At 40.2% G+C, this 16,014-nt stretch overlaps 1 protein-coding gene across 1 annotated transcript in view; it reads right to left on the bottom strand.

Moving 5' to 3' along the window:
- sez6l (seizure related 6 homolog (mouse)-like) overlaps positions 1–15,134 on the bottom strand; it is a 46,707-nt gene extending 31,573 nt beyond the window's left edge. The window contains exon 1 of the mRNA XM_028462187.1: positions 14,914–15,134. Coding sequence (XP_028317988.1) covers positions 14,914–14,998 — 85 coding nt within the window. The 5' untranslated portion in view covers positions 14,999–15,134. The remainder of the gene's footprint in view (positions 1–14,913) is intronic.
- Between the last annotated feature and the right edge of the window lie 880 nt (positions 15,135–16,014).

The raw sequence follows: 16,014 nt of genomic DNA, 5'->3' as shown, positions 1-16,014 counted from the left end.
ACTACTTTCTCGCGCGATTATATAAACATTGCAGGAACCCCTCTGTCTTGTGATGTCACAGTCGTCCAACCAAAGTGCGCCATGGAATACTCAAAATGCAATCGGTGGGGATTGCCGCACGGCGGACAGCGGAGAAAACCCGGATCGGTGCTCTGACGCAGCGGAGACGTATCCAGTAGAAACCCCGGGTAAGTCATTAGTTTAAATGGACACCAGTTTCACCAAAACAACGGTAACACACGCAATGTGTCTTTGTTTAGCACGTTTCACAGGCAGGTGTTAACTGTCACAGTTTTACTCACAGATGGCTGCAGTAATTCATGCAGAAGGAAAAATTTATCAAAGATGATGTTTATTTTGTTCTACATGTGCATCTACTCTTGACTTGATCTGCTGTTTTTCTTGTTTTCCCCACAGCATTTACTTTCCGACAGAAAGCCTCCCATGTAGTGTTTTTCCTGTTTACATTCACATATGTTTGCTGTTAGACGTGTCCCAATCTGACATTGATAGACAAAAACTGAATATCGGATATATCAGTCTGCGTATGAAATCTCCAATAAAGGCACTCAGATTTAGGCCTATACTCAGTTTTTATTGGAATCATTAAGGTTATTTCTCAGGATCTAATAATTAATTTCCTAAATATTTCATTAAATTATACAATATTCTGCTGATCGACAAATCCAGGCTCAGACTGGGACCAGTCAAACCTGGCGTGTGCCAGCAGCACTGTAGGTGGGCGGGAGGCCAACGTGACAGGCGCAGCTATCAGCGAGTGTCGGAGCGTCGTGGATTATCAGCAGGGTTCCCGTATCGCAGGCAGACGAGCCGGCACAGCTCGAACACAAACCCTTTGAACGGCTTTGGATGCACACGCTGGAGTGACTCTGACACGGCAAAGTGTCAAGATGAGTGTGCTGTAATCCAAAACTACTGCAGCAAACCTCACAATTCGTTGTTTGCCTGAAAACCCCAGCAGCTCCACAGCTTCTTCTATACGGATTAAATATAGTTTTGTACTAGAGAGAGGAAACATCCCCCTTTTCCCTTTGAGGGTTGCAGCTTTTGGATTGTCTTTGCTCTTCCAAGGAAGAGTTAATTCAGAGCTAAGCAAAGGCTTCTTACTGAAAGAAAGACATGTTGAATATCCTGTGAGGCTTCCACCGTTGGGAGGAGACAAGAAACACAAAATCAGGATAAAAATGGTCTCCAGTGATTATCTGTTAACCAACACAAACGATTTTCTTCAACAAAACATGTACCGGTAGAAAGCAGAACTTTGAAATGCAGCATCTCCAGATACAAAATGACTATTTCCTAAAAAAAAAAGATGCTTAAAAATCTCTTAAATCAACAAGAAGACATAGTCATCAACATCCCCCGCCAGAGTGGTTGTCATTAAACTCACAACCTTTTCCTAAATGTCTTAAATCTAAGAAAAATACTATCACATCAGAATATAAAATAACTAACTATCTTAAATGATTTTTAAGAAAAGCTGTCCCCTTTGAAAATACCTCAAACAGAGTTAAAAAAACGGCACAAGGGCAATAACTCCGGAAAAAATAATTGCACACTTCTCATTTTCGAACTCCATAAAGGTATTGATACCCTGAAGCCACAGGCCGAATTTGGTTATCGTACAGTGGGTACAGAAAGTATTCAGACCCCTTTAAATTTTTCACTCTGTTTCATTGCAGCCATTTGCTAAAATCAAAAAAGTAATTTTTTTTCTCATATATGTATAAGTATTCAGACCCTTTGCTCAGTATTGAGTAGAAGCACCCTTTTGAGCTAGTACAGCCATGATTCTTCTTGAGAATGATGCAACAAGTTTTTCACACCTGAATTTGGGGATCCTCTGCCATTCTTCCTTGCAGATCCTCTCCAGTTCTGTCAGGTTGGATGGTGAACTTGGTGAACAGCCATTTTCAGGTCTCTCCAGAGATGCTCAATTGGGTTTAGGTCAGGGCTCTGGCTGGCCCAGTCAAGAATGGTCACAGAGTTGTTCTGAAGCCACTCCTTTGTTCTTTTAGCTGTGTGCTTAGGGTCATTGTCTTGTTGGAAAGCGGACCTTCTGCCCAGTCTGAGGTCCTGAGCACTCTGGAAGAGGTTTTCTTCCAGGATATCTCTGTACTTGGCCGCATTCATCTTTCCTTCAATTGTAGCCAGTCGTCCTGTCCCTGCAGCTGAGAAACACCCCCATAGCATGATGCTGCCACCACCATGTTTCACTGTTGGGATTGTATTGATGCAGGTGATGAGCAGCGCCTGGTTTTCTCCACACATACCGCTAGGAATTAACGCCAAAAAGTTCAATCTTGGTCTCATCAGACCAGAGAATCTTATTTCTCATAGTCTGGGAGTTCTCCATGTTTTTTGGCAAACTCTATGTGGGTTTTCATATGTCTTGTACTGAGGAGAGGCTTCCGTCGTGCCACTCTGCCATAAAGCCCCGACTAGTGGAGGGCTGCAGTGATAGTTGACTTTGTGGAACTTTCTCCCATCTCCCTACTGCATCTCTGGAGCTCAGCTACAGTGATCTTTGGGTTCTTCTTTACCTCTCTCACCAAGGCTCTTCTCCCACGATTGCTCAGTTTGGCTGGACGGCCAGGTCTAGCAAGAGTTCTGGTCGTCCCAAACTTCTTCCATTTAAGGATTATGGAGGCCACTGTGCTCTTAGGAACCTTGAGTGCAGCAGAAATTATTTTGTAACTTGGCCAGATCTGTGCCTTTCCACAATTCTGTCTCTGAGCTCCTTGGGCAGTTCCTTCAACCTCATGATTCTCATTTGCTCTGACATGCACTGTGAGCTGTAAGGTCTTATACAGACAGGTGTGTGCCTTTCCTCATCAAGTCCAATCAGTTGAATTAAACACAGCTAGACTCCAATGAAGGAGCAGAACCATCTCAAGGAGGATCAGAAGAAATGGACAGCATGTGAGTTAAATATGAGTGTCACAGCAAAGGGTGTGAATACTTATGACCATGTGATATTTCATGTTTTCTTTTTTAATACATTTGCAAAAAATTCTACATTTCTGTTTTTTTCTGTCAAGATGGGGTGCTCAGTGTACATTAATGAGAAATAAAATGATTTTTTTTTTATTTTAGCAAATGGCTGCAATGAAACAGAGTGAAAAATGTAAAGGGGTCTGAATACTTTCCGTACCCACTGTATCTTAAACGGTTTCTGAGAAAAGCTATCCCCTTTAACTCGGACGGATGGACGGACGGAGCTCAAACCTACATCACCCTTCCACACTTTGTGGCGGGGATAATAAACAAAATCTGTTCTCTTGTTGGAAGCACTAATATAGTTTGGTCTCCAAACACCGGGACACAAAGAACATATGTTTTTAATAGAGATGTAACGATTAATCGCAAGGCAGTTAAAAATCGATTCATAGGTGTCACGGTACACATCGATGCTCTGAAAATTGAATCGCAGTACTTTTTTTTAAACAGCAGAGGGCGCTATATATTTATTCCTTCTCTCGTCCATAAGTGTCTGCAGCGGGCGGCATCTCTTACTACTCTCTTTCTGGCCGCCTTATACTCTTAAATATGTTCATAAATGATTCCTTACCCCTTTAGCACCAAAAGAATATTTGTAATATTACGTGAATATCTGTAAAAGTCACGTTTTTCTATTAGCTCTGTCTGCTAGCATAGCATCTCTTCTTCACTGCACTTAGCTGCACGCCAACCGACCACTGGGTTACCAGCGCCCTCTGCTGGTCCAAACTAATATCTGACATAAAAACAGTTCAATTACTTTTATTTTTTTTAAGTCCAATTGTCAAGGCACAAAATACATTTTCAGTTGCACATTTAAAAAGAAAAATAACTATTATGCAGTTTTGCATTGTTTACTGTAGAACCAGAATTTAAATTAATAGGCTTCTTCTTCATTTGTATTATTTATTTATTTCATTCAAGATGTTTAGTTAGATAGCATTGTTTTGAATAGTTTATCAATGGATTCTTTTGACAATGAAAAATAAAAGGAAAATAGTACAGTATTTTCTAGTTTTATCCCCAAAAAATAAAGAAATATTTTTCAGTCATTTCTCCACAGTCTTATTTTGTAAAATAAATCGTGAAAGAATCGTATCGTGAACCCAGTCTCGTGAATCGAATCGTATCGGGAGTTGAGTGAATCGCTACATCCCTAGTTTTTAATATATATATATATATATATATATATATATATATATATATATAGTATTTGATTTCCAGGTGTTTTATTTTGAAAAAAATCACACTTCCACTTCCGAGTGTGTGTGTCTGTTATTGTGTGTGTCTGTTACTATGTGTGTCTGTGATATGTACACAAATAAACCACCCTGTACTGTAGGACTCCTATCTAGATTGTATCTACTGTCTGACAATGACTGTCCATCCAGTCATTTTTCACTCTTGTATCATCACTTTCACTCAAGTGTGGCTTTGCACTGCTTTATGTAAGACTGCAGAGCTCACACCTTCTACCAAAACCAACTCCATCTCCCAAAAGTCCAGCGGCTCTGACAGCTCTCTGACATATCCAAGCGTTCACGCACTGAATCTCCTCTCCATTGCTCTGAACTTTGACAGTCAAATTTAAGCTCCTGACACTCCGGCTTCTCCGGCCTCCGAGTTAAGTCTCAGTAATTGAGCACTGTCTCGGCCTGAGGAAGTAGAAAGTGTTTGGGATTGAGCGGTTTTTCAAGCTCTGCCTCCCCGTCAGACAACTCTTTGAGATGAAGTGCGACAACACCACATAAAAACCAGAATTGCAGACTCGGAAAGAAGAGAAACGCTTTCACCAGCCCGAAAGGAGAAAAAAAGACCTTACAGAACACAATCCTTTGACTAAAAAACAAGCCGAGTCAGAGCAGAGCCAGGCGGAAACGCAACTCCTGCTAATGAGTATTGACTAGTTTGTTAAAACGTTCATGAAGTTGTTGACAGAGCAACACTCGGCTCATTCTCAGACACACACTTGGTGTAATATTGTGACGAAACACAAGAAAACTCATGGGTGATGTTGTAAATCAGCTGGTGCTTCATGTTATCTGGTGACTGAGTCTAAGTCTGCATTTGAAATGTCATACTAACGTACTACTCATACCAAGTCTGATGTCAAAATGAGTATGAAGTGCGTTCACATCAGATAATATGAAAATATTAAGTATGTGAGAAATCACCGGATGTATACTATATGGTGACATTTTTTAAGATTAAAAGATTAAATCTGGGCTTTCGCCTTTATTCATCATATATGTTATTACATATATGAAATTTGTCCTCTGCATTTAACCCATCCCTGAGGAGCAGTGGGTAACCATATTGCAGCGTCTAGGGAGCAGTTAGGAGTTAAGGGACTTGCTCAACATCCCACAGCGATAGCCCGGGTGAGACTCGAACCGGCAACCCTCCGATTACAAGCCCAGCTGAACGTAAAATTGACCTGGGACCAGCTTCAAGCTAAAAATCAAACATCCCCTTTTCAAAACAAAAGTATCTCATCTTGTCTTCCATTAGTTTTTTGTTTTATAGCACAATTATGAGTCTCCGAAAATCTCTGAAATGTCAAAATGAAATGTGTTTCCACAGGTTTTGGACAAAATGACCACGTGTTGATATTCTACTTGGTCACTTTCTCACTTAAAATGATTTCAGAACTTTCAAAAGTGGCGAATTAGCAGAAATATTTAGCCTCAGTGTGCTTCAGGTTTTTGTCTTTGTAGGTTTGAAATGCATCTTGGGAGAATTGGAAGTATACTTCAGTAGAAATGGTCATCATCCTAACCATACTTATAGTATAAAAGAGACAGTATATACTCATTGGGTTTGTAGTGTGTAGTAGGGATGGGCGATATGGACTAAAAAAATTATTTACGAAGATAACGATAAACACCACAATACATAAAAAAAACTATAAATAGGGTCATTCACCTGGCGAACCTGTCAGGTCGAACCAGCTTTGAGGATAAATGGGTGAAAGGGACACAAAGTCTCCTCCCTGTGTCCAGGTCGCTGGTGCCGCCGTGGGATTTGGCTGTGGTCCTGGAGGGACTTAAGCACCCACCTTTTGAGCCATTGGGACGCGCAAACTTGAAGTTTGTGTCCCTAAAGGCGGTGTTGCTGCTGGCTTTGGCTTCAGCCAAAGGTGTCAGTGACGTCCATGCACTGTCAGTGCACCCGTTGTGCGCTCAGTTCTTCCTTGGCAACGCTAGGATGGTGCTGAAGCCCAACCCAGCATTTGTGCCGAAGGTATTGGGCTTGTGTTCTCCGAGCATTGTTACGGATTTCTCTGCCTCACAGGGTGAGCAGAGGCCTCAGCTGTTGTGTCATGTACGCGTTGTGCGCGTATATGGACTCCAGAAGGAGCGATCAGCTCTTCGTCTTCTGGGCCCCGCCCCACAGGAAAAGCCTGTTACTAAGCAACGCCTGTCACATTGGGTGGTGGAGGCGATTGCTTTAGCTCATTCGAGTCAAGGTTTGCAGCCGCCTGTGGACTTGCGTGCACATTAGACTCGGGGTTTAGCCACTTCCTGAGCCTTGTTCAGGGGAGAGTCTGTTCAGGATATTTGTGCAGCGGCAAGTTGGTCCTCGCCCCTCACTTTTGTCTGGTTTTATCAACTGAATGTTTCCGCGCCGTGCATGGCACGGGCGGTTCTGTTGTCATGATTTGTGCAGGGCTTGCCCTACAGGCTGGTGTAGTGTGCGATAAGCTTGTCTGCAATAAGGGAGTTAGCACATCCCATAGTGAGACATCGAAATCAATGTTATGAAAGAGAACGATAGGTTATCTCTCTCTCGGTCATAAACAGTGGAGAAAAGAAAAGCTTTTAACTTGGATATAAAAATGTTCACTTTGGATACTGACTTCAGCTCTGCTGGCAGTTTGTTCCACTTCTTTAGCAGCGTCACCATGTTTGCCGTGAATTCTGGGCTCCACTATCTGACCTGTGTCTAGTGCTGGGCAATATGGACCAAAACACGACATTTCTCAATATTTTTTTTCTCAAAATAACAATATTCAATATTTTTAACTTTTTAAAGTTTCACAAACTGACAAATCTAGGTTAAGTTTGCTGATGCAAAATGCCACACAGGCACATTTATTATCAAACAGCTGCACTAAATGTGCAACTGTTTGTGCTGTGAGTTCTTTATTGTGGCTTGTTTAGGGGAAGATCTGGGTTAGGAGGACGCACTCAGAAATCCATCTAACTGAGCTTTTCAGGCTGTTCTGAGAACTAGTAAAAGCAGCGACTCCTAAAACCAGTATGTTTTTTATACAAAATAAGTTGTCAAATAAAAATGTATCGATATCGTTATTTTATATATTGCAAAAATAGAAATATCGATATATCTTGAATCTCGATATATTGCTCAGGCCTACCTGACTAACATCTCACTGATGTATTCTGGACCAAACCTATTCATGCATTTATACACCAGCAGCAGAACTTTAAAGTCTATTCTGAGGTTGACTGGGAACCAGTGGAAAGACTTTTAAACTAAACTAATGGGCTCTGACTTTGTTCTGGTTTCATGGCATGGCAGGACTGTCCAAGTTATTGTCTGGATAAATATTATAGCTGCTGAGGACAATAACTAAAACATTTTTTTTACACCAATAAAGACATAGATCACAATCACATGTCTCAAGCTCAAGGTCAGGGGGCCAAATCCACTCCTTTGGAGCATCTAGTTTGGCCCACATGAGAAAGTAAAAATGAGAGAGAAAACATGAATCATTGTAAATGAAACTCAACAATATTTGCAGGGGCTCACAGTTTTCCCAGTGATTATATTGCATGATTGCAGTCATTTTATTTTTAAACAATTGAAAAAAACCTCAAAATTCTTACAAAATCCCTACATTTTCCTCAAATTATGACATTTCTCTTAAGAAAATTAAAATTGTTCACAAAATTCTGGGAAATTTAATGTGAAGATCCTGTTGAGACTGATATTCGTCACTTATTGCTTATATGTGGTCAGTTTTCTTACATATTTTGTATTTTATGTCCATGTAGAAGTGCAAACTATGGCACAATAATGTTGAAATGACTCGTTTTCCCAAATATAATCTGTGGCCCACTAGAGAGCAAACTGCTTTGTATTTGGCCCCTGAATTAAAATGAGTTTGACACCCCTGGCATAGATCAATAAATCAAAGATATTTCTCCCAAAAAATGGGAGAATTACTCTGAAACTGCATTGAATTGTGGGATTTGGAGTCCCGTAGACAGCAAACTCATCCTTAATCTAGAATATTACTTCATTAACTAAAAAGTTACAAATATTCATGTTGAATTACACTGGGGAACTCTTTGTTGACATGTTTCTTTAACCATAAATATTATGTCTCTGTTTAATTTAACAGTGTTACGATGGCATTTGGAAGGAATATGAAAACAGCCACTGCACAGATGTCAAATAAACCCTGAAAGATGTCGAGGAGATGTTTTTCAGGCCCTTGTTAAAAACAAATGCATTTGTTTTGATTGTTACCGTGTGTTGTGTGGAAATGTATTGAAGTTGAAAAGGATCTGTATTGGGATGTGTGGGAGAAAATCAAACGACAACAACGCGGAAGTCGGTGGATCCGCGAATCCCGACTCGGCTGTCAAAGCTGCCATTCCTGCAGATTAAAGCTCTCGCCCTGAGAGGCTAGTGCACGGAGCCCGTGGTCCTCGTGCACGCCGCAGTCTGAGGCATTAGTAAACAATCTCACACACACAATTACACACAATCACAAGGCCGCACCGTGACATCACATCTCTGCTGGAGGAGCTCATTAAACACAGTGAGATGAAACCAGTGATGCACAGCATGATAACAATGTGTGTGTGTGTGTGTGTGTGTGTGTGTGTGTGTGTGTGTGTGTGTGTGTGTGTGGAACAACAGGCGTGACAAGGATTAACAAGAAGACTGAGGCCTGCTGAGTGAGTAAGTGATGGATGTGTCAGTGTGAGACATTTGTTTAAAAAGCTGAAAAATGAAAAATGCACACATTTCTCCTAAAATTTCTTAAACAAATGTATTAACAAACACACACACACACATCAACTCTCCTATCATTTATCCTTAAAGATGAAAATTATGACCTTTGAACCTTTTTCATCCTTTTCTCCATTTTTTCTACTTCCTCACATACAACCATGAAGGGCACTTGTGTCAAACTTAGGGCTGCTCAATTAATCGAAATTCGATTACGATTTTGATTATTACACCCAACGATTACAAAAATAACAATCGAGAGTTTTTATTTATTTTTTAAATATGTTTTATTCGCTAAATAAAACAAACCCACTGTTTAGGACATCTACAAATAATAATGCTTGGTACACACAATATTAATACTAACTTTGAGTTGTTTAATCCATGCCCATGCAAGCTCCTCCCCTTCGCCCCGCCCCTCTCAAAGCCAAAGCTAGCCTGCAGGCCAACACGAGGAAAGTTGTTGCTCGTGGTCTTGAAACATGGCAGAAGAAACGCAGCAAAAACACTTGGTAAACAAGTCAAATTCTCTTCTATGGGAACACTTTGGGTTTGATGATGAAGACCTAGAGCAAAGACACATCACATGCAACAAGTGTTTTGTTTTGTGCAAAAGTGAACATCCTTGATTTTAGTGTTTGAAGGATTTTATTTATGTTTAAAGAATATATTTTGTTTTTTGGTACAAAACATAAATAACTTTTTGGTGAACAAATAATCGTGATTTCAATTATGACTCAAATAATCGTGATTATTATTTTTTTTATAATCAAGCAAACCTAGTCAAACTCATGGCCCGGTGGCCAAATACAGCCCTTTGGAGCCGGAAAAAGTAACAATTACAGAGAAAACATAAATGATTATATTGCATGATTGCAGTCATTTTTAATGTTTAACTCAAAATTCTAACAAAATCCTTCAATTGTCCTCAAATTATTACAAAACATTTCCCTTAATTAAATAGACATTGGTCACAAAATCTAGGAAATTTAAAGTTAATATCCTGTTGGAACTGATAACTTTCACTAATTGGTTGAATATTGTCGGTTTCTTACATATTTAGTATTTTATTTGTACGTAGAAGTGCAAACTAGGGCATAATAATATTGAAATTACTGCGGCCCACTTGAGATCAAACTGCTCTGTATTAAGCCCCTGAACTAAAATGCATTTTACACCCTGATATAGGGACACCAATTTTCCAGGATCACAGAAAACAGACAGAAAAAAACTAATTCCCTTCCTTAAACGGAAATGGCATATTTTGGGACAATGTCACGCATTTGCACACAATATTTCAGCTTCTGAAACAAAACAATATCATGCATTTACACGCAATTTTCCACCACAAAACAGGTCGTCTAATGTGTTAGCAAAAGGACAGACGTCAAATCTTGCATGTTCGGCACAGTTTTGGGAAGTTTGATAACCAGTAATAAGATCTGATTGGAAAAAGTGATGAAACAAAAGAAAAAAAAGGGTAAAGTGATGCAGAAATGGAATTTGGAAACAGAAAATTGGAGCCTCTAATGAGGAAATTGGGTAAAGTAGACTAATGTGAAGAAATTATCAAAGAACACTCGAGAATAAAACAATATAAACACCAACTTGAGTCAAGCAAAGATCTGGTAACTCGCTGTCAGATTCTGTACACTGGTTATAAGGGTAGAATATCAGCTTGTAACCCGAATTCTTGTGTAGAATCAATATTGGGGGAACTAGACTTGGTAAATGTGTAAAAACACACACACACACACACACACACACACCCACACGCACACGCACACACACACAGCATAAAAGCAGTTGACACAAGGTCGTAGAAGATCACATTTCTTGGAGCAGGAAGCAAAGAGAACATGATGTTGATTAACCAAAGACCAGCAAATGGTGAAGAGTGGGGGGGTTATGCCCCCACCACTGGACTCTGAACTGGAGGTGGAAAAGCACCAGAAGAACAAGGGAGTCAAAAGCTGCATTTCCATTACAGGGCTTGAGACTGCGACCAAAATGGTCGCATTTGCGAGTATTTTTTCAGTGTGCGCGAGTGAAAATTTTATCTGGTTGCATCCGTGCGAGTTCGTATATGATGACGTTATTTTATACGGAGCGGCTGAGCGCTTCGTCACGTCCCACAGAGTGCACTTCTCTTTCTCTCTCTCCGCGCTGCGGGATTACCGTAAAACCGTCTATAAACAGACACTCCAAATTGGCTGGCGGCTAGGTTGACCAAGTATTTCGGAGTGGAGGCTGGGTTGACCGCAGTGCTGCGGCTAATGCATCGGTGAATGTGCCGAGTATAAACAACAATGTGCTCCTTTGGAGTGCGCGCGGTCCGTGAACGGAGCCAGGCATAACGAGTCCTTCACTGAGTGCACGCTCACATTGAGAGCAGCAGTAAAGTAAGAAAGTGTCGAGCTCAGCGATATAGCGTACACGCTCATCAGAATCAGCATCGATTGGCCAGAACTGATGGACTATGATACCAGGACAGATGTTCAGATGTGGTTCTCCCAGAGCAGGGGTCTACAACCTGTGGCTCTGGGGCCCTTTGACTCTTTATTTTATTTTAAACAGTTTTTAAGTTTCTATTTACATGATCAATATAAATCAAATCAAATTGAATCAAACATTATTCTATATAATTTTAACTGTATAGAATTCAATACACTAGTGTCTTCATTGAGAAGGTATTTTTTGGCTCTTAATCCAGGTGAAATAAGGTTAAATTTCTGGCTGCTTTTAATGTATAGTCATTTTAATGTAAAGCCATTTTAATGAATAGCCATTTTTAATGTGTAGCCATTTTATCTTGTAGTCTACCTATTATTTATTACATTATGTTTTTTACTTAAGTCTATGCCTTTGTATTTTTACTTATTGTTTATCTCTGTAAAGCGTCTTTGAGCACTGTAAAAGCGCTATACAAATAAAATGTATTATTATTATTATTATTATTATTAAAATGGTTCCTTGTAGAGTAAAAGTTGCAGACCCCTGACCAGGGGAAGAGGGTTAGGAGACCCCACTATAAGAGCTGGACCCTCTGAATTTAATTCCATGGGGTGAAGCAATGCTGATGCTAAGTTGGTTATGCTACTGTTAAGTTAATTCAAGTACAGCCTTTCTGCAAAATAAAAAACAGAATACATGTAACCTGTGCTTTGCTGTTATTTAAAAAAAAATTGTTACGTCTTCTTTAAAAATCATGTAAAAAAAAAAAGGTGCGACCAACTGAAAAAGTTAGTCGCACCAGTGCCACCACTGGAAAAGTTAGTGTAGAGCCCTGCATTACCCTTGGAAAGGCACAAAATCTAAAGAGCGCAATGAGAACTAGTGATGGAAACACCTGAATATCGAAAAAAAAAAAAAAACACACTCAAAAATCACTAAAAAGTTTTTACGCTTTCATGAGGAGGTGTTTCAGACGTTTCGATTTTGAAATGTGTCGCAAAAGTGCAACGGAAACACTTTTTCCGCAAATACACGTCACAGAACGTGATGTACATAGTCACATGACGTGAAGTACCTGGTCATATGACCACTTCTCTCTGGGAAAACATGACGGGGTACGTGTAAACAGAAGAGGAGACCGGGACATTTCTTAGTAGGGATGTCCCAATACAACTTTTTCATTTCCAATATGATACCAATATTGCAACCTTGCGTATCGGCCAAAACCGATATTGATCAGATATCAGCATGAATCATACACACTTTTTAAAAATCTTTTTATTTATGTATTTTTCTCCCTTTTCTTTAATAAAAAAATAATTATTTATTTTGTAGTGTGGAATGTTAGAAAAGGCTTGATCAATAATAGTCAGCAACAGTAGGTGTGAGAAAAACTGACCCATTTATTATTAACCAATTGGTTACATAAATTGTAACCTTCAACATAATATCTACAGTATTCTACAATTGAATAAAATATTAAAAAAAAAACAATTGAAAAAAAAAACGAAAAATCCAGAAATTTGAATTCGATATTCGTTTTCAGGCTAATATCAGACCGATAACGGATCGGGACACCCATATTTCTTAGCATTATACTTCATAATTCTAACTGCCACATTAGACGTGAAACAACAAAGGAATGCAGAGTGTTATAAGGAGGTTTGGAGCGTCCATCTTCCTGCCGCAAAGTCTGGCGGGATGAGATTTCATGGGAGTTACGAGGCTCCTCCCCAAAACAACCTTCAATGGAAACACACTCAAAGCGCAATTATACTTTGTTGACATTTACATTAAATATCGCGAACATCTGTAATGGAAACCCAGCTAGAGAGAGTGTGATGTCTTTGGCATCCAGAGCAGTTTGCTGTGAAGGAAGCAGAGAACCATGATCGATCTTGTAATTTTACATGTATCGGGTTCATCGATTACGACATGTATCAGGCTTATTGATTATGTCAGTAAATCTAGTCATCTGTCTGAGGGGATGAAAGAAAGAAACTGACTGAAGTCCAGGTCATTGAAAACACCAGCATTAAAAATTCTACGCTGACATCGGAAAGTTTATAAAAACACCAACAAAAGTCAGAAATTCTGATTCATCAGAGCAGGACACCGTCTTCCAATGCTCCCACAGCTCCCAGCAGAACCACACATTCTGCATCGTCACTGGTGCTTCTTTACCTCTGACCACATGGAGATGCTCCAAACATCACAATCCAAGTAAACCACTGTTGATTTTTCATCAACTTTAAGGACAAAGCTCAGGAATGATGAGAAAAAAAGTCATTCAGAGAATAGAATGTAGAAGTGTAAAGAGTACTGATATATCCTACTCAAGTACAAGTAAGTCATACATAAAACACTCAAGTACAAGTAAAAAGCAGCTCAAATAAATAATACTCCAAAGTAAAAGTTACTAGTTACGTTTATTTTTGGTAAGAAATATTGCTACAGTTTCTTATACAGTAAACATCTCACGTATAAACTTAAAAAGGAATGGACTGAATCTAAATTTATTTTCCACAAATGGATGTTTATTCAATAAAAGGTTTGTCAAAATGTAATTTAAAAAATAAAATAAAATAACACCAATAAATTCAATTCAAAATAAAAAAAACAATTCTCAGGCTCTAAATATAGCTTTATTTAAGAACATAATACCTGAACCAAAGAAAGTGGCTGGGTGTTAATCAGAAATGGACATATGGATTATGTTCACTGTGCCATAAAACAGAAATATAAGAAATACCCACAAAAAAAAAAAAAATCATAATATACTGAGTAGTGGTTGGGTGTAGAAATGTAATGAATTACTTTACTTGTATTAAAATGTACTTAAGTACAAGTAAAATTAGTGATTTAGAAACGTACTCAAAAAAGTACAGTAAAAGCAGCTGAATTACAGTAATGTGAGTACTTGTAATTACTTTCACCTCTGACAGAATGTGATTCAAACTCTTCAAAAAGATGAAGGAATCGTATTTGTGTCACATTTTATTTATTTATTTGTTTATGTGTGTGTGTGTCTTCAGTTTCTCTCTGATCTCTGCAGCCTTCATCACAGCATCATCATCATCACTCAGTCAAACCTTCACAAACACGCGCCTCTGCGCACGCATGGAGGTCTGAAGTGTGCATGTGAGCCCTGATTCTCCCCAAGGTCGTTCTCCCCGAAATCTGACAGTGCGTGTGCACGTGTGTGTGCGCGTGTGTACGTGTTCAGCAGGTGAAAACACGACACACCTGCATCACCATCACCATCATCATCGTCATCATCACCAACGTCCAACTTTGCTTCAGACTAAAAAGGAATCCCCGCCGCGCGCTCCATGCTGCAGAACGTGCACACCCACGCTCCAAATGCGCGGTAAACAGCCTGAACCTCCGTTCATTCCTTCACTCCCGGACTCGGACTCGGACTCGGACAGGGACCGGGAGTCTCTTTCTTACCTTCCGCCGACGCGCTGCTCCACAGCAGCCCGATCCACAGCAGCGCGGCTCCGCAGAGGCGGTACCGGAGCGGCGGGGCGGTCATGGTGCCGGAGCCGGTCCGGAGGAGGAGAGACGGAGAGCGGGTGGACGGAGGGAGGGAGGGAGGCGGTGCAGTCAGAGCTGCATCCTGCAGACTGAAGACAGCAGCCTCCCCACGAGCGTGTGCGTGTGTGCGTGCGTGTCACCACCTCTCTCTCTCTCTCTCTCTCTCTCTGGGGGTGGGGCAATCAAAGTTGACTCAGACATCTGAGTTAAAGAGAAATGAAGGAAGTGAGATATGGACATTTTAAAACCGATCATTTCAATACATACCTGTCAAGTTTTGGATTTGAAAATAAGGGAAATTTTCTATTTCATATTTTACTGTTGTTGTATGTTCTTTTTCTGAAATGCGGTGTTACTTTTACGCCAGATGTAATGGTACACAGACCTTCCATAAAGTTCAACTTTGTCTCGTCAGTCCACAGAATATTTTCCCAAAAGTCTTGGGGATCATCAAGATGTTTTCTGCCTTAATGTTCTTTTTGCTTAGCAGTAGTTTTTGTCTTGGAACTCTGCCATGCAGGCCATTTTTAGCCCAGTCTCTTGCTTATGGTGGAGTCATGAACACTGACCTTAACTGTGGCAAGTGATGCCTGCAGTTCTTTAGATGTTGTTGGGGGGTCTTTTGTCACCTCTTGGATGAGTCGTTGCTGTGCTCTTGGACTCATTTTGGTCGTTCGGCCACTCCTGGGAAAGTTCACCACTGTTCCATGTTTTCACCATTTGTGGATAATGGCTCTCACTGTGGTTCGCTGGAGTCCCAAGGCTTTAGAAATGGCAAATTTGCGGTTGACCTCATTTGGAGACATGATTTATTGCTCTGGTTGAATGATGGAGTCCAGGCGAGGCATTGATGATTTTATAAAAAAGGTTTATTATAAAACTAAATAAAAAGGAGTACAAAGATGGACAAAATTAGTGACCGCCCCGGGCGGACGTCCAATGATCGAGTGGCACAGTTCTAACTCATCACGTATATTCCCCCTCAGTCCCCCTCCCTCCTCCCCCCAGGAGATA

Source organism: Gouania willdenowi, chromosome 12 (assembly GCF_900634775.1).
Source record: "Gouania willdenowi chromosome 12, fGouWil2.1, whole genome shotgun sequence".
In the NCBI taxonomy this organism is placed as follows: domain Eukaryota; kingdom Metazoa; phylum Chordata; class Actinopteri; order Blenniiformes; family Gobiesocidae; genus Gouania; species Gouania willdenowi.
Note: the sequence above shows the minus strand (reverse complement) of the source record. Positions and strands in the feature narration are given on the sequence as shown.